Below are 18,078 nucleotides of genomic sequence, written 5' to 3'. Positions count from 1 at the left end.
AGATGTTTACTTCTCTTGATTGATGCTGTTGGTTCTGTTGGGTCTGTGTTTGTTTTGAAAAGCAGTGAAAACATTATTTGTTTCTGTTGCGCAGGTGTTCTTCCTCCAGAGCGAAGACCAACCCGACGGCCTGAGCGACCCGGCGGACCACAGCCGGCTGACGGAGAACGTGGCGAGGGCGTTCTGCGTGGCGCTGTGTCCGCACCTGAAGCTGCTGAAGGAGGACGGCATGGCCAAACTGGGCCTGAGGGTCACACTGGACTCTGACCAGGTGGGCCGGTTCAGATGTTGCAGACATTCTCGTCTTGTTGAGCGGTGGGTGTCGAACGACTGTCGCTCTAAAAGCATCTGACGTACGTTATTCTCTGCGTCCTCGTGGTTGCAGGTGGGCTACCAGGCAGGAAGTAACGGCCAGCCGCTTCTGCCTCAGTACCTGAGCGACCTGGACAGCGCCCTGATCCCCGTCATCCACAGCGGGGCGTGTCGGCTGAGCGAGGGCCCGGTGGTCATGGAGCTGGTCTTCTACATTCTGGAGATCATCTCCTAGGCGTCTCGGCGGCGTCGCCTCCAAACACCGTTTCCTTTCTGGCCTCTTCCCTCCCACCGTTTGCACTCGGAGCGTCGGCAGGCGAGCGGCGCTCCTCCCGTCCAACCTATGCATCCAGAGGAAGCTCCCAGCAGCCTCGGCGGCGTATCCGGCGTACCTGAACCTCGCCTGACGGGGACTTCTGGTGTTCACCCGAGGCGCTCCGAGCAGGACGTGAACTCCAGCCAATCGGACTGTCCGACCCCAGAGTGGCGTTGCAGTGCCTCTCACGAGAAACGACCCCCTGGAAAGTATTTCATGTTTGACTATCGGTGCAACATTGACTCAAAGTAGATTTGATGTGAAAGAGACCGTCTCTAATTATCTCTACAAACCTCATGAATTAGAAATATAAATCACAAAACGCGGATGAACCTAAATCCTCCACGCCGCAGTAATCCCCCTGTGGGGGGCCGAGGTGAGCTCGTCAGGAGAGATTTAATCACCGACGGTTTGGTGTGATGTTGCAGTAAATCGTTCTTCAGACGGAACATATTGGTTTCACTATTTTTGTATTATTTAGTTAGAAGAATGCAAATGAGTTCCACTTCCAGTGAGATCGTCTAGAACTAAACGGGGGAGCCGCTGGAGGAGAACCGTTGAGCTGCGATGTCGTGAATGAAAGTGTTCGGGGTGACAAGCTTCTACTTTGATTCAATGTTGTAGAACGATCAAACGTCCAGGGAGCTTCTCCTCGGTGTCGTGTGTCGCTCACACGTTACTCCAATGTCACTGTTGCAGCCGGGGTGGCCCTGGAGTGCTGACCTCTGACCTCTGTGTAGCACGAATGCTCTTAAACGAGAGGGACTCGTACCCGCCGCTGAAGTCTGGAATTTTTGTGGCGTTAAAAAGGGAAATCGTCGAAATCAAATCGTCCGATGGGGAGAGGTGAGCTGACGAAGGTTTTTTTTCTTTTTTTCTCAGCGCCTGCAGCAGCGACTCATCAAGCGAAAAAGGAACATTTAGCTTTACTCATTCATCACCAGAGGCTTTAGTTCATGGACCTGCTGGACGTGTTTGTGTCGCGGTGTCAAGTCTCCATCCTCACTGCATCTGTAGCCGACGGGTGTGGCTGACGCGCTGTGACGTCACAGGACGCCTGTTTGTCCTCCAGTGGACCGAGGTTCCAAAGCTTTAGTGATCAACTGGATCTGAACGTGACGCTGCAGAGAGGATCGGGTTTTAGAGATCATCAATCAACTTGTTGGAAAAGCCACTCCAGTTATTTTCAACAGAATAACTGATGATGTAAAGATATATACACACACATGTATATATATAGAGAGAGAGATCAATAAGAACTGTATAAAGTTGCAGTGCACTGGATTCTAAGCCATTAACAGGAGAGAGGAAGCGAGCCGCTGAGTCCTGGAGGACCACGTTTAGTTTTTGTTTTTCCCCACTGGAGAAATGTTGCGTGTTTGTAAAGCTCCGGGGTTCCTGCAGAAACGAGGGTTCGATTGACCCGACGCTGAATGTATTTCATCTCACATTTCCTGCAACTTTATCGTCCCTCCAAAGCTCTAAAATCATGAACAGAGGAACCCGCGCTGTGGAACTGCTCCAGGGCGTCTGCTCTGGACGGAGCGCTCCTTCAGCTCCGTGGACCTGGAAGGAGCTCTGAGAATGTATTCCTCCCGTCCAGATCTGCAAAGTGTGTGTTTTGTTTCTGGCTAGACGAATCACCAAAAACCACCGCGTCACGTCTAAATGCTCTGTACAGTAATCATTCTGCATTATGGCAATGTCTCCATCTTTAATCACGCTAATGTAAAATCAGAAGGAGCTCCACAAAACAAAGTACTGTTGATACAGTTCAAGAGGGTTGAAGCGTTTTATCAGTAAAAATCAATCTCACCAATCGGACAATCAAATGAAACTGCAGACGAGCCGACGCTTCTCCACCAGCCTGCAGCTGTTCTGTAGTCGTTACTCAATTTAAAGTATTTTAGGAGCCACTGTAGGAAAGAGTTGTTAGTGAAGCCGATTAGACGGTGTTCAGTAAAGGCTGCATGAGGTCAAAGGTCACCAGTGCTGGGTGTATTACTGTGATCCTACCAGTGGGTGCATCTCAATCACTGTCTTCACTGACGTTCATCAGCCGCCACCGGCAGTTCGGTTTTTATAAATTAGCATTAATGAAGAGACGAGGATTTATTTTTCTGACTTCCTGTTTTCTGTTACATTTTTACTTTGGCATGAACTGAAGTGTGCAATATGTCCTAAATCCAAATGAAAAAGGTGGAATTGGTTGGACTGAAAGTAGCATTTTTGTTTTGTTGAATGTTTTTAGTTCTGATCCAAACCTATAACACTGCATGCAAAGCAGCTTGAATCAATAAGAGCAAATCAACTTTGCATTTTAACAGTTATACCTTCCAGTTTGTGGATAAAACAAAAATAAATCTACTACTTCAGTTCCGTCATTGCCTAGGTTTGGTTAAAAAAAACATATTTTTCCTTTTTTTAAAACCTGTCTTTTCTTTTACACTGTCAATAAAATGGTCTATCAAAAAATACTGTACTATATGTAAAATATAAACTTATATAAAATTAAAATGAGTGCTTCGTTTTTACTTTTTATTCAGGTCGTTCAAAAGTGTTATTCCTAAATCAGATTTTCTTTTTTTACTGAAAGAAAAATACTTGACAAAATTATCAATGTGTATATTTTTAAGCAAGAAAGGCAAATTCGATCCAGAATGAAAAACAAAAAGCCTTGATTCTGTTTTACAGATTATTATTATTACAGAGGTTACCATTCTATAAATATAAACAGCGTAACATCGATCTTTGTAAACCAGAATGTTTTAACTCAATAAATGGGAAACAAGATGATGTCATGGTGAACTAAAGGTTGCTCTAATCCATGATGTGATTATTGATCCCAACAAGGACAAACGGACGTAATGTTGCAGACAATTAAGGTAAAACTGATGGAAAATGTTCTGACTGTTTGCCCGGTGTGTTCTGGCTTCTGATCCCGCATTACAACGCTGCAGTAAAGGGTCGGTTCACTCCAACAGCGCGTCTTCAAAAACGATGTTCTGGTTACTCTTTATAACAAACAGTTTTCACCATAAGGTCCATCTAACTGTCCGGAGCATTTCTTTTTAATTAGCAGATCGGTTGATGTTCACTTTAAAGACATGATGTCCATTCAGTTTAAAGTTGAGATTGTAAGTAAACTATTTCTAAATGCAACACAAAATTAATTCTACCGATAAGAAAATAGAAAGCCTTCCTATAATTTGGGTGCACTGGCCCTTTAAAAGAGAAAGCGATGCGTCTCTAGATTCAATGTGTTGCATAGTCGAAAAAAGTGGTTTTGCACATTTTGGGAAAAGCTCTCGACCAGTTTAATGAGAAGCTCGATACCTGTGAGTTTAAAGATGGAGCGAGTCACTTGGAGGCGCTTAGCTTAGCATGAAGTCTGAAGAGTCCAAACTTTAATCTAATACACCACCTGAAGCGCACTTAGTGGGCTCCCGTTAAATAGTGAGCTTTAGATGTGTATTTATAAACACATGGTATTTATTATCTAACCGAGGAAATAAATAAGCGCATTTCCCAAAAGGTCAAACTAATCCGTAAGTAAAATATGTACAATATACTCTCAACATTTAGTAAATAACGGATGTCTTGAGACGTTAACAGGGAAAGATGAGCTAAACTCAGCAGCTGTGATTCTGCACAGATGTGTCCAACAAAACAAACAAATCTAACCTCGCTAAAGCCAGACTTCAGTGAGTGAGACTTAGTGACCACGTCAGAGGACGAGTCAAGGTGAGAAGGTCATGGTGTGTTCAATGTCTCATTATATAATGGGACCGTGTATCATTTCTTGGCTCTAAAGCGTTTCTGCGTTTGCCTTCATTTTCCCACCGGGAACCAGATGAAATGTGGGGAGAAAATAGTCAAAATAGTCTCGACACACATCAAACTCTTATGTCATCGGAACCGGTTTCAAATATGCAGGATTTTACAGCAACGGTGATTACTTTGGTATTAGTGCATAGATGCAGTTCTAGATACCAGAGCTGGAATAAGGAGGAATATGTACACATTCTTGGATCTCTTAACTTAAGTCAGCAGGTTAGCGGGACGCTGTCCTCCGGGAGTGATGCTCACGGAGACTCGTTGGGAGACGCGATGGAAGGAGGCGGCGCCTCGTTCCCCTGACGCGTCACAGCCTTCTATCTGCAGTCGCCTGGGGCGAAGGAGCGATTGTCCATCAGCTGGTGTCAGACTGAAGGCGCCATGTTGCCCTGACCCTGCTCCGTGTCTCCCCCTGGTGGACGGCAGTGGGAGAGGCGCTCTTGTGTCTCGCAAAGGTGCAAAAGTTTTAAGTCAAAGACCTGCGTAGGTCGGAGTCCACTGAACAGCCGACTGTCCTCATCATGTGCTCAAATGTTTGGTATTGAGCGCCTTTAACCTGCAAGACGAAGAAACGTGTCAGTCGGAGAACTCAAACACACAAATTCATCCTCCGACAACACGCTGAGCTCAGCACAAAGACTGGAAACGGCTTGCCGGCCTCGGTCCAGAAGGTATTAAAAACATTTCACTTCATTTTCATTCAATTCAGACAAAGAACTGGAAGACGTTTAATTACCTTCATCTTATGAATCGTGTTTTAATTTTGCAGCGGCATCTAAACGAGAACCTGAGATGAAAAGAACAAACACGTTTAGTTTAGTTACACACATCTAAAGGTTTGTCTTTTGAGAGAACATTGCTGCAGACGCAATCTAATTGACGCGGTTCGTTTGGGGTCACCTGTGATTGGTCGATCACCAGCCAGCGCTCGGTGCTCTTCTGCATGTCCTGCCCGCTCAGAGGCTCCCGCAGCCGGATCTTCACTTCCACGCGACCTCCTGTGGCTTTGCGACCGTCCATCACCTGACGACAGACACACGTGACTCATGACTTACTCCCTGAACCTCTTACATAACGGACGGTTCTTCCTCCTTCGCTCCTCTTTGTTTCATGCTCTTGTTTTCCGTCACTCGCCTCGACAATCTCCCTGATTTCACTCTGCGACTCCAGTTTTTCCAGCTTCACGAGGGCCGTCCCGATCGGCTTGTCGCTCCGCAGGAAGCCGCTGGAGAGGAAAGCCATCGTCACGGCAACGGTCTCAACGCGACAACACTGAGCGACACACGGCCGGCGGTTGCTGTTGTTGTTTTAGCGACTGCGACATCGTTTCAATGTTCAGAGACACTAAAACTGGCAAACTCTTCCCGAAGACCATCTTTGTTTACACGTTTTAGTTGTCAACTAAAATGTGTGGCTGACACATCGCTGTAATATCAATACTATAATTAAATATTATTACTACGATAAATATATTTTGTGTTGTTCCCACTTCCAGCAACATTTTAAACAATATATCTTATGTCTAAATAAACACTAAAAAGTTCAATTGGACCAAATCATGTCGCTGTAAAAGAACATTTTGTGGTTTTGTTTTGGTAAAAAACACCAATAGTTTTACTTCAACGTTGACGTGATTTTTATGGACATAAACATCCTGATGATCATAACAATGTGAACTTTCACAATTCATTTCACCTAAAGCTTCCACTTCTGAGGTTTGAGCCGTCAATTTAGAGGGAAGAACATCCCATCCCCCGACAGCGCTCGGCTGCAGCTCCGTGGGGTCGACGCTCGCGGGACTCACCCTTTGTGCAGCAGCTCCAGCTTCAAGCCTTTCGACGTCACCACCCTCCTGAAGCCGCGGTGGTTTCGATTGATTGACAGAGTGAAGCTCTGGTTGTACTCTGGTTGGAAAGAGATCCCAGATGAAATCAAACTTCACATATCTACACACACACACACATATATACAGAGACACAGACTTGTCAATAAACCCGATTGTGATTCTCAATGTGATGTTTTCTTAAAGCAGTATATGTGTTTGCATTATTTGTATTATCTCGATATAAAACCACTCCTATGGAGATAACACGTAAATGTGTCAAAGAGTTTCATGGAGTTACGTGCCGCTCCTATAATCTGCACCATAGCATCACACACGTGTTTGTGAATCTTTAGCCGTTTTTTTTCTAATTTTTTCTAATATCAGCGTGAAGATCCTCGTTGTTGATGCAAATATATGAACCCCACAAATGTTCTGCCAGGTAGTTCCTGCCTCACCCGGGGCGTTGGTGTTCTTGATGACGGCTGTTTTGTGTCTCTGCGGCTGCTCCTGGAGGCGACAACACAGAACCGAGCGCTTTAAGTTGGAATCGTCTCGGCCGCCAGCGGTGACGGGGAAACTAAAACGAGCTGCAGTCAGAGTCTCTTACCGCGCTGGGGTACGGGAAGTCGAACTTCACGAAGGCATCCAGATCGTTTGTTTGAATTCCTGAAGGAGAAAGAGAAAGTTTCTCAAAAAGCATCAACCAGGAAGAGCTTTTGCAAAAGGTTTGGGTTCATGACAAAAGGCCAAAATGACATGAAGCAACTTGTATTCGACCTACTTTAAGATTTTAATCAAGTTTCACTTTTCACCAGAATCATAGCAAAGCAAGAAACCATATTTAAAAAGGAGTGTAACATTTAATTGAAGCTCTAAAAGACCCATTTCTTCCAGTACTCGCAGACGCCACGTTAATGAACAATGTTCATGTTACCACTCGGAGCCGGAAGATTCATCCCTTTGACGATGATGACGACCAAGTCGCTGCTGCTCAGGTCTGGGAATATCCTGAAAGGGAGAGAAAGAAGGGAAAAAAAGAACACATGAAACAACAGATGAGGGATTCATTGCTTTGGCATTCACTAAAGAAACAAACTGAGTCTAAAAATGCTGCAGCAAAAACAGGCAGAAATAAAACATGAACTGGAGGAGTTTGCAGTTCTAATATTTGACAGTTACTCTCTTCAGGTTTGAGGGTAACGATACGTAGCGATCAACATATTAGACAAACAGAGGGGCCAAATTATTAGGTTCACCTTCTACTTTTTTATACCTCATAACTAATGAAAATCGTGAAAATGTCTGCGTCATAAAACCAACCTGACAGTGTGAAAAGATCTCTCCTCAAAGTGATGAAGAGGAGGAGGCAGACCTCTGGACTGAGCCAGCTTCAGGACCTCCAGACTCTTTTTACAACTCTCCGCCATCTTCTCAAACCTAGAACACACACACACACACACACAAACACAATCACACGGGCGCACACACATGCACACACACACACACTTTGATAAATCAGTCGTCTCGGTGTGGAGACTTTATAACATCCTGCCGTCGTTGTTCACTGTGTGAATTCACAAAATATAATAATGTTTTTACATTTTATAGACTGTATAATTGAATACATTTTATAGAGCGGGTAATCCATTAAATCCCAATAGATTAACATTATTATTGTTAGTGAAAATAGTCCGGCGTTAAAACGGTCGGTATTGAAACGGGGAGCTCACCTTGTTGTTTCGGTGACGTTGCCCAGGTGTGTGAACTGCTTGGAGTGAGTCATACATTTCTAAAAAAGGGGGGAGGACATTTTTTTTTTAGATATCTCAAGGAAAATGAATAACAACAGTGGGGATTCTCTTTTTTGGGAGTCAGAAATCATTTTGGAAACATAAATATATAAATATGGGAGAGGTGAACATTTGGAATGCTGGAGAGATTAAAGTGTCTTCTGGCCGATGGGAAACCGATCGAATAACACTTTGGAATCCACCTTCATATTTTGGAAAACGTTACATGACGATAAAAGTTTCCAAAAGTCACTGTGGTAATAATTTGGGGATTTGAGAAATGAAAACTGAACTCCTATCCAACATGAGCTGTTATTTGACCTCGTGCTGCTCTTTCAGGATCTTGGCCAGTTGTGTGTAAAGCTGCTCCGCCTTCTCCGAGATCTGCACCTCGCTGTGATGAACCAGGATGAAGTCCTCGTCTTCGTCACCAGGGGGCGACGGCACCTACAGGAAACACAACAGTCAATCTCACCAATCGGACAATCAAATGAAACTCTGCAGAGAGCTGACGCTTCTCCACCAGCCTGCAGCTGTTCTGTAGTCGTTACTCAATTTAAAGTATTTTAAAGAGTAACACGCACATCTGGAATACTGTGACTTTTGATATGACATGCATGTCTTATGTCTATACTATGACATGTTTTATGAGATTTTATACAAAGACTCTTCATCTGATATTTGTATAACATACTATTCTACTGTATGACCTTAATTATGTTTTTATGATGTACTATGACTTTGTATATTACGTTTTTTTATGTTAAACGATGCTTTTACTTTTTAAAGTAATTTTTATGACATACTATATTATGCTCACCTGTTACTATTCAAACTGAAATCTAATCATGTGACGTTCTCAGCTACGGAATCAAAAACAAGTAATAACTTGGAATGCAACTAAAGTCTCAATAATCATAAATATCTCATCCAAGTCAAATGGAATAAGACCTTTCTTTAACCCCGAGCTGGGTCTTGGTAAATCATTAATGGATTCATTTACAGAGGAAACCGTCTGCTCACCGCACTGATGTCCACGCTCCTGCCGCCGCGGGCCGCCTCGATCATGGGTTCGAAGCCCTTGGCAGTGCGGAGGAAGATCTTGGCCTGCTCCATATCGCTTCTCTGCTTCGCCTGGAGCGCCGCCTTCATGTACTGCTTCCTCCGGCCCTCCAGAAAGTCCAGCTGCTGAGCCGCTGCAGGACGAGGAAAGACGAAGGAAACCGAACGTAAACACGCAGATGGGTTTTGATTTAGTGGGGATTAGTAGCTTCACATGAACAGTTTCGACTTCTTTGTTACACAGAAATGCAATAATAATAATAATAATATTGATAAAAAGGTCATTTTCAGCATGAGATACGTGTTTGTATTTGCTAAGTTATTAGTATTAGAGCTTTAACCAATCATTATTTTCTTTGATAATTAAGCTGATAATTTGAATTTTTCGACAATCATCCCTTTTGAGATATTTTTCATTTTTGCCTAAAATATTACTGAAACAAAACCAACTAATCAATTAATTAAAGAATCTTTGCTTGAATAAGTATTGTTGTGTGTGTGTGTGTGCATTTCTCATTGTCCATTTCAGTCATGTTAATTTGTGTGTTATTTGTTTAATTTGATATGAAAACCAATAAACTCAAACCCCCAGCGGAAGCCAGCAGCTTTAGTTTGGCGTGTAGAGTTTTGATGATTTCGGTGTCCTCGTTTCATCTCACATCACAGAACTCAACATGTACAGCTTCAAAGTTAGAATCCCTTGAATATCTTCTCATGATTTTCATCGCCACAGAATTTAAAGAGACTTCTGTGACCTGCTTAAGGACACGTTTCCTTTTGCGGACTGACCCGATGGTGACAGTCCTTCCCTGGCGGCGGTTCGGTCAGGCGAAGCTGACGGAGTCCTTTTCCTTCCTTGCCCTGCGGGGGGGACGTCCAGCAGGGGCTTCTTCGGCCCTTCTGGAGCTGCAGGCTTGGACTGCAACAAACACAAAACACCGCATCAATAAACCGTTACGTACAAACATATTGTGTGAAGCCGAGCTCACCTCCTCCTCCTTCTCCTCATCTTCTTCTTCATTTCCTATTTCAGCATCATCAGTGGAGGAAAGTTTATCTGCTGCCTCCAGAGCAGCAATGAATCCCTGCTCAGCCCCCGTCGCCTTCTGGCCCGGGATCGGAGGAAAACCTGAAGAATAAAACTCATCTGTAATCGGACTGGCGTTACAGCTAAACGCCACGTTCTGGATTCACTCTTTTGGTCACCGACAGCTTTTATACAGGAAGTCACACCCGGGCGACAAAACCGGAAAATACCAATTATAAAATAGTTGTGTGGAACTAATAATAATAATAACATGTAAATTGCATTCAACTAAAAAAACATGACAAAACTCACCATGGGGAACTGGCAGCTCCTCAAAGTTGACCGCTTTCCCTGCTTTGTGAGCTCGGATGGCGCTCTGGTATTGCTGCAGGAGGAGAGGAGACGTATGTTTACAATACTGATGGAGTTCAGGAAAAGGAGAAACGACTTGTTGCTGTAAGGTTAGAGGCGTTGTGTTTTTAGGAATGGTGCCATTATTGTTTATTCCATTTCTGGTAATGCCTATGCTAGTTTTCTTTAATCATACCTGCCCTGTACCTATTCTGTCATCCTTAAACATGACATCCTGTCTTTAAAACTGTCTAACTGATTATTTTAACGTTATTAAATGTATTCGCTGCACTTTATATTTCCTATTGACTAAAGTTAAACTCGTTGCACAGTTGACAACTCTGATATTTTGTTGTAATGTTCCAGTTTCATTCCATTTATTAGACCTGTAGCTGATAGATGGAGCAGTGGCGAGGCTTCGGGAGGAGATCCTCTTCTCGTACCTTGGCGATTCGGTCGTGCATCCGAGCTTTGCGGTCGTCTCCGCTGGCTTTGGCCTGATTGGACGCCTCCACGTACTTGGCTCGTCTTTGCTCCAGAGCCTCCAGCACGTCTCTGGGAGCTGAAGGGGCCGATGTGGGTGCAGCGGCTGAGGGCAACAATATTTAGATTTACTCAATATTGACCGTGCGAAATAAATGAATTAGACTATAAATTTGACTTAGAACTGTGGAGTAATATGGTCGTTAAAAAGTAGTTTGTGTGGTTCCCCTGTACTGGAGAGGGCCAGATACATCGATAGCAAAAGACTGCACACTTCAGGTCGCTTCGGTTTTCTTTTCGGGACATTTGGTTTGCATCCAATTTTCTATTTTACCTTTTGCTTCAGTGACAGGCAGCACATGTTTGACTGTATTTCGATTCGTCACATTCCCTCATGGCAGCCTGTCAAATGATCGTTTTCAGCCGTGTAACATTTAAGGAAACATACTGTTGTTATAATTTGAAGCAGTGTGTTCTCTTCTCTTTGAATGTTCAGCCTCAAGCTCACACCAGCTAGGTGATATCAGATACTCTGAAGAGACGGGGAATTGGACACAAAACTGCACGACTGGTAATAAAGGAACGCGAGCCATCGCAACAACACAAGCAAAGGAAGTACATGCGGGGATATTGTTACTACCTGGAGCTGCTGTAACCAGTTGGGTGACATCTATCTTTGGTCCTGAGGGAGGTTCCCTCACTGGAGCAGAGCCTCCTCCTGTAGCCGAGATACAATAACACGAGATAAATGAAAACATAGAGAAGCAGAGCAAACAGGTTTGATTACAGTTGGTGAAAATAATTCTTGATTAAGTTATTGATTCTACATTTCCTTCCTGGAAGATGTATAATCGGTGACCCCCTTCGGCTTCTAGACTCATTTCTTCACTCCTCTAATAAATAAGTATTGCTCTGCAGTTTTACCAACATGCTGCTCATATTGTTATTTAGGATGTTTCATAATTTACCTGCAACTACAAATGCCATCAACTTTTTAAATAACGTATGATTTTATTAAAATAAGTGTTTTTTCTTATTATCTAAAAATCCATTTGTTTTCTTTAGGTGATTTTTAAGTTTTATTTGTGCGTTACAAATATTTTATTACATCTTATTTCCCTCCCTCTTTTCATTTTATTCCATCTGTACGTCAGTGTAAAAGAGCTGTAGAACCAGCGTCTGCATGGTTGTGCTTGACACACGTATTCCAGGTGAGACCAGCGTTGCTCACCCTGGGGAGATGGAGGGAGGCCACCCAGGTCCACTGCTTGTCCTTTCTCCAACGCCTCAATCATCACATCGAATCTCTGCAATTAACAATACAAGAAACCAAAACTCTCAAGCGTAATAATGGTCTCTGTCTACTTCCACATTGTGGGCATGTTTCACATACTTGAGGAAAGCCTTGCAGTCACGATATGCAGCAACAGGCTCCGACAACAATCTGACTTGCGCAGTTAAAAACTCGTGTTTATTGTCACAAATGCAGCTGCTGCTAACTTCCTCCAGCAGAAACTTATTTTGAATGTTTGCTTCCAGTTGCAGCCGACACGCGGCTTCACTTGGTATTTAGCGTGGAGTGAAAATAGATACATAAAAGACAGGATCGAGAAATCAGTTTCACTTTATTATCAGTTGCAGCTCAGCAACTATATATTTTAAATAATAGCGAGTGAAAGACGATGAAGTGATGTATCCGTATTGTATGTCGTCAAGAATGTTTTCTGGTTTCCTGCATACGTCGGTGAAAAGCATTGAAACCATTTTATTTGGCTAAAATAAATACATGTTTGACATTTAAAAAACCAAACTAAACTAAATATTCTACATGTTAACCTACTTGTGCTGCCACACATTTCAGAAAACCCAAGAAAGAAAAGTTGTACCAGCAGTGTTTTGTATAAATTTAAATATCCGGGGGAAAAAGGGAATTTAAATGTATACAAAACAGTGCTGCACAGGAGACGCAACCCCGTAGGGTTTCGGTCTCTCCACCCACCTTGCTGGTCATGAAGTGAAGTCGGGCTTGCTCCACATCTCCCTGCTTCTTGGCTCTCAGAGCTGCCATCTTGTATTCTTTCTGCCTCTCCAAAAGCAACGTCTTGGTCAACTCGTTCGCTGTGGATTCACGAGGACAGACACGCAGCGCAAATAAGACAAAGAAGGACAAGCAGCTCACACAAAGTGAGCTGGAATACATCGTGAGAAACCAAATGATAGATCAAAGTATTTAGTGAGGTATACTTCTGGATTATTTAAAGTCATGCACCAATAAGTAACTAAGTATTCACAAATTGGGAGCCAAACAATGAATCCACTATGTTATGCCTTGGTTGCTATATCAGTTTTTCAGATTGAGAAGGAAAAGATGGTTGGTGCTGATGATTACCAAAAGGCCTGGTTTTAATTGTGTACTAAATGTATACTTTCTCTAATATCCTTTATATTCACTGATGTAACTTTGCATAATCCTCTCACGGACCATCGGTCGGACTGGTCTGCTCCTCTGGAGATGGGACGGTGCTCAGAGGGGACAGGGTGGCAGAGGACGAGTGCTCCTCCTCACTGCTGGGGGTGAGGATCTCCGGCACAGCGGGCGTGGCCTCTGACTCGCCCTGCTGATCTGAAGATGTGGGTTCAGGGGGCGAGGGCACAGGGGGGGCCGGTCGACGGGGAACGGCAGGCTGAGAGGCGGCACTCGGGGCTCCAGTGGCTACAGGAGGAGGGATCTCTGCCTCGTTCACGGGTCTCCCTTTTTTAATACCCGCCAACATCGACTGAAGAGTCTGGAGAGAAACATCAACAATCACTACCATCTGCAAAGGATGTCTGAAATCTGACACAATTACTATGAAACAAGAAATCCAGAAATAGAAGGATATAAGTAAATATCACAAATAATAGGTTTCCCAAACTAATTTAAAAGATGACTAAAGGCCTGACGTCTTCCTTTAGGGAGCAGAACAGAAGGATCGGACACATGAATAAAAGATTGTGTATATCTGTCGCTGTTGGGCATTTTATTGTTGCTCACATCGTTTACAGAAAAGACCCTGATTTAATCATTGTTTGCAGTTAAACTGCTTTTTTTGTTCTTGAATAGAATAAAGTTAAGATCGGAAATAGAATAGTGGCTCTCAATACCCCTCAAGCAGGACTAAAAAGACAATAAAGAAAATATATCACAGTGTATCTTGACACAGAGATACTAACCACACTACATGTTCAGAAAAAACAAAAAATACATTGAAATGTCATATGGATTATAATATTAGATGTCACCTCTAATTCTCCAGCATTTCAATCAGTCAGATTAGTAAATGCTTTCTATTGTTAATTCATGCAACAATCAGTCACACTTTATTGCAAGGAAACATTTATTAAAAGTTTATCAAACTGGAACTAATGGCTTTATTAATGGTAGTTTATCATTTACTAATACTTTATAGATTCATTATAAGCTGTTTATAAAAACAACTTTTGAGTTGGAGTAAAACATACCAGGGATCATTAATAAACACCTTAATGACATTTCAAACTACAGACTTGATTACCGGCATTATTATATAATTTATAAACCCCAATTAGAAACGCGTACCAACAACTCGGGTGAAAACATGTTGTGACATTTGGAAATACCAAGATAATGTATCACAAGACAATATTGTAAAATATAATTCTGCACCTTGACGTGTCACCGGGCCGTAGTTTTGCTCACCTTCAGGCCGCGATCGTATCTCCGGGCTTTGGACGTCTCCCCTGAAGTTTTGGCGTGTTCCACAGCCGTCTTGTACATGCACGCTCTCTCTTCCAGGGTGTGTTGGAGGCTGCCAGGCGCCGCGGGGGGGACCTTCACGTCCGGCTGCTTCCCCAAAAAACAGGCAGGTACCGTCAAACGCATCTCAAAGCAGGTAGTTCTATGCTAAATGTTAATAAATTACTCAGAACTGCGTGTTGAGAAAGTATTTTCTACAGATAAATAAAAAGAGGCAACACAACTCAGATCGCAAATTTCATCTTAACTTATATCACTGGTTTAAAATACTGCACACAGAGTATTGAAGAGGAATGCAAATACCTACTAGAAATAGTGGAACATGTAAATCTCACGTGCATCTATTCTACCAGTCACATTATAAAGTTTTTTTAAATAAGTAAATTTGTTTAACAAAAACATCTGAGGAGAGAGATCACGGAGGGCCAATACATCCTTTGACTGACAACAGCTAAAGTTTTGACACATATTTAGGGGGCTGCTGGAGTCAATTTACAAGGCACGGAGCAAGGTTGGTCGTACCTGCGTCGGCTCTGTCGTTTCAGCTTGAGAAGCAGTGGCGGAGGGTGTAGAGGAAACGGGTACAACATCCTCATCTTCCTCCTCACCCACCACTTCCTGTAGCTCCGCCTGATACAGAAAAGTTTTCCATTTGGTAAGACATGCGTTTCAAAATGTGCAGATGAAATTAAGGCCCTTTAAATCGATAACAAAATCAAATAAATGAACAGATTAAACTGGAATGTTAGACCTGTAAAACGTTTATGGATGATTAACATGGTTACTGTGGTATTTGCACAGGCATTATTTTACCTACATGCTGACCAGGTACGGTTGGGTTGGGTGGGCCAGTAATTAGGTGGATCTCTGATTACAGCAGATTATGACATGTACACTTTCCCCTGTGAAGCCTAACTTTGCAATGAACAAGTGCTGGTTCTGCTCCAGATGTTTAACTAGGTTGGGAAGAGGATCAGAGCCTGGATGAATTGGCTCATATCTTTGTAAGAATATCATCTTTATGGCTACCGAATCACTTTCACAATTCAGGTGGTGGAGAGGAGGACACTGAAGAAATGATTGTCCATATTAGATAACCCGGACCACCCTCTCCACCACCTACTGCAGGAACAGCGGAGCACGTTCTCCAACAGACTGCTTCAGCTTCGCTGTCACAAGGACAGATACAGGAGAACATTCCTGATACAGGAGAATGTTTCTTTATACAGGAGAACGTTCCTGATACAGGAGAACATTCCTGCCCACTGCAATAAGACTCTTCAATAAATCACCTCTGGCCAGATCCTCATCAAAATGAAAATCAATAAACCTGGCACCGCTTTCACTTTATACTTTAGATACACTGTATAAACTTTCATTTTTATTTTAGATTTTCATTTCTTTTATTATTTAAATTCTTAAATGTAATATGACATTTTTCCCCTGGGGATGAATAAAGTATATATATTATCTTATCTTTATGAAGAATTAAAAAGGACTTAGAAACATATTAGTGCTTTATCTTTAGTAGACTTGAACTATATAACGGCGTCTTTACAGGTCTCAGTATAAATGTGATCAAACAGCGGCAGCGTAATTAGAACACCGTCACACGATTTCTTCTCACTAAGATCATTAATATGTGGACACTGGGATTGCTCTGGTGATTATTGTAATGTAGTGGCAAATTCATCAACATTTTAGGATACAAAAATATGCTAAGACTTCTCACTATTAAAATAAATCTATATTTTCTTATATTTGTTAATTCTGCTGCTGCAACTATATCCCAATATTTTACCCAAAAAGTAGTTTTTTTATTTCCGTTCAATAACTCTACTATACTTGGAAATTGACCATTTAATGAAATGTATTCCTTAAAATGTAATATTATAAAAATATGTAAAATGGCCAAAAGTCCCACAAGCAGTACTGTTTTCTGTTTTCTGCTCTTTTGTTGTGTTTTGGATGACTGCATTGCGTTCGGACAGCTACTTGTATTGATTCCGTTGAATTTAAAAACATACGTCTGGTAAATGGCAGCTACAAACCCTTGCACGAGAGAAAAGATAATAAACACAAAACCAACCAAAAGATCTTCGTCGTCTTCAAGGTTACTGTCATCATCATCCTCATCGTCATCTTTCATACACTCGTCGGCCATTCTTGCGATGTCTTCCATGTGCAACGGGCCTACAACACAAACAAAATGCCACGTATCCGACTGGGTTTGTATGCGAGACCAAGAACATATATTAAATAATAAGTTATAATGTAACTGCACATGGACAGAACCATGAAGAAATGGTTTGGTGGATGCATATCCCTGACCTCCACCCCATCCAACACCTTTGAGAGAGGACACGGGTCTGAACCGTATCTCATCCCAAAGTGCTTGTACCCTCTAACTCACTTTTCCCCTTCTGCTTGGCTCTTCCTCCAGCCGCAGCTTTACTCCCAGTAATAGCGGCCAGTTCAGCCTCCAAGTCCGGGTCATCCACGCTCCCCTCCATACCCATCATCATCTCCTCGGGGTCCAGGTCTACAAACAGACCCATCTGTAGCCACACAGTAAGAGATGAACTTCACCCTCTTGACAGCTATTGTCCAGAGAGCAGATTACGACATGTGACGTGTTGTTGTTACCTGCTTGGCTGCAGCAGCGCCCTGGCCTCTGGGCGGTGGCGCTCTCTTCTTTTTACCAAACATGTTGTTGCTGTTGTTGCTGTTGTTGCTTGCTGTTTCACAAACCTACGTGACACTCCAGCGATCCCAAACTGCAGACCAAAACACAGTTAAATGATCTTCCTGTCATCGGTTTCGTCCCAGCTGTTATTTAAGTCATGTGAGCGGTTGTCAGGTGGCTCCAGACAGACAGACAGACAAACAAACATGCAGACAGACATGCAGACAGACAAGCAGGCAGACAGACAGAGTGGTAACGAGCTGCCCAAATAACGAGCTGCTAGCTGCTCGCTGCTCGCTAACCATGTTCTCCGCCTCTAACGGGAAAAGTTTGCGAATGAGAAATACGACGAGTGTTCCTAAACATCTAGGATAACTTTATCTTGCTATGAAAAGCGCGAGTGTCTTCACCTGCTCGTTCAGCACATCGTCAGGTTGTTTTCAGAGGAACAGTTTCGTTTCTGGGGTTTGACATGATTTGTTTGAGTACGCATGCGCAACGCGAGGGCTCGTCCGTGCTAAATGTTAAAGGAACAGTTCTCAGATTCACCCGGCGAGGCGACGCAGGTTTGACCTCCATTGAATTGAAAGAATGAAATGAACAGATAAATATAA

General features: G+C 42.9%; 2 protein-coding genes and 1 long non-coding RNA gene across 6 annotated transcripts in view; 1 reads left to right on the top strand and 2 right to left on the bottom strand.

Annotated features, from left to right (window-relative positions):
- The window catches only part of zfyve9a (zinc finger, FYVE domain containing 9a), a 29,325-nt gene extending 26,180 nt beyond the window's left edge, over window positions 1–3,145 (top strand). For all 3 annotated transcript variants that reach the window (XM_056420451.1, XM_056420449.1, XM_056420450.1), the window contains exons 18-19: window positions 95–271; window positions 386–3,145. In XM_056420451.1, the coding sequence (XP_056276426.1) occupies window positions 95–271; window positions 386–547 (339 nt within the window). In that variant the 3' untranslated portion in view covers window positions 548–3,145. The remainder of the gene's footprint in view (window positions 1–94; window positions 272–385) is intronic.
- LOC130197666 (uncharacterized) lies at window positions 1,968–4,701 on the bottom strand. Its single transcript, XR_008832515.1, has 2 exons — window positions 2,195–4,701; window positions 1,968–2,163 (listed from the first exon to the last, which is right to left on the bottom strand). It is a non-coding gene; the product is annotated as an uncharacterized LOC130197666 (long non-coding RNA).
- An 8-nt stretch (window positions 4,702–4,709) lies between these two features.
- cc2d1b (coiled-coil and C2 domain containing 1B) lies at window positions 4,710–17,951 on the bottom strand. 2 transcript variants are annotated; one of them, XM_056420452.1, is made up of 26 exons: window positions 17,875–17,951; window positions 17,425–17,555; window positions 17,192–17,336; window positions 16,868–16,971; window positions 15,301–15,408; window positions 14,722–14,868; window positions 13,486–13,789; window positions 13,003–13,121; window positions 12,235–12,310; window positions 11,644–11,721; window positions 10,964–11,109; window positions 10,482–10,554; window positions 10,132–10,271; window positions 9,932–10,061; window positions 9,104–9,276; window positions 8,402–8,527; window positions 8,021–8,079; window positions 7,611–7,727; window positions 7,225–7,298; window positions 6,898–6,956; window positions 6,746–6,797; window positions 6,270–6,369; window positions 5,600–5,690; window positions 5,366–5,488; window positions 5,202–5,252; window positions 4,710–5,021 (listed from the first exon to the last, which is right to left on the bottom strand). In XM_056420452.1, exons 2-25 carry the CDS (start codon window positions 17,485–17,487, stop codon window positions 5,241–5,243), a joined length of 2,619 nt encoding a protein of 872 aa, XP_056276427.1. In that variant the 5' UTR covers window positions 17,488–17,555; window positions 17,875–17,951; the 3' UTR covers window positions 4,710–5,021; window positions 5,202–5,240. The 2 variants fall into 2 exon arrangements, with proteins under 2 accessions (XP_056276427.1, XP_056276428.1); XM_056420453.1 differs by having other exon boundaries at window positions 14,722–14,865.
- Between the last annotated feature and the right edge of the window lie 127 nt (window positions 17,952–18,078).

Source organism: Pseudoliparis swirei, chromosome 8 (genome assembly GCF_029220125.1).
Source record: "Pseudoliparis swirei isolate HS2019 ecotype Mariana Trench chromosome 8, NWPU_hadal_v1, whole genome shotgun sequence".
NCBI classification, from domain to species: domain Eukaryota; kingdom Metazoa; phylum Chordata; class Actinopteri; order Perciformes; family Liparidae; genus Pseudoliparis; species Pseudoliparis swirei.
Note: the sequence above shows the minus strand (reverse complement) of the source record. Positions and strands in the feature narration are given on the sequence as shown.

Excerpts from the sequence above, each read along its gene's own strand:
- cc2d1b (XM_056420452.1), bottom strand. The coding sequence starts at position 17,487 with ATGTTTGGTAAAAAGAAGAGAGCGCCACCGCCCAGAGGCCAGGGCGCT. Across the intron at positions 17,337-17,424 it reads GCGCTGCTGCAGCCAAGCAG|ATGGGTCTGTTTGTAGACCT; the intron begins GTAACAACAACA and ends GTGTGGCTACAG. Across the intron at positions 5,691-6,269 it reads CTGGAGCTGCTGCACAAAGG|CGGCTTCCTGCGGAGCGACA; the intron begins GTGAGTCCCGCG and ends TTTCCTCTCCAG.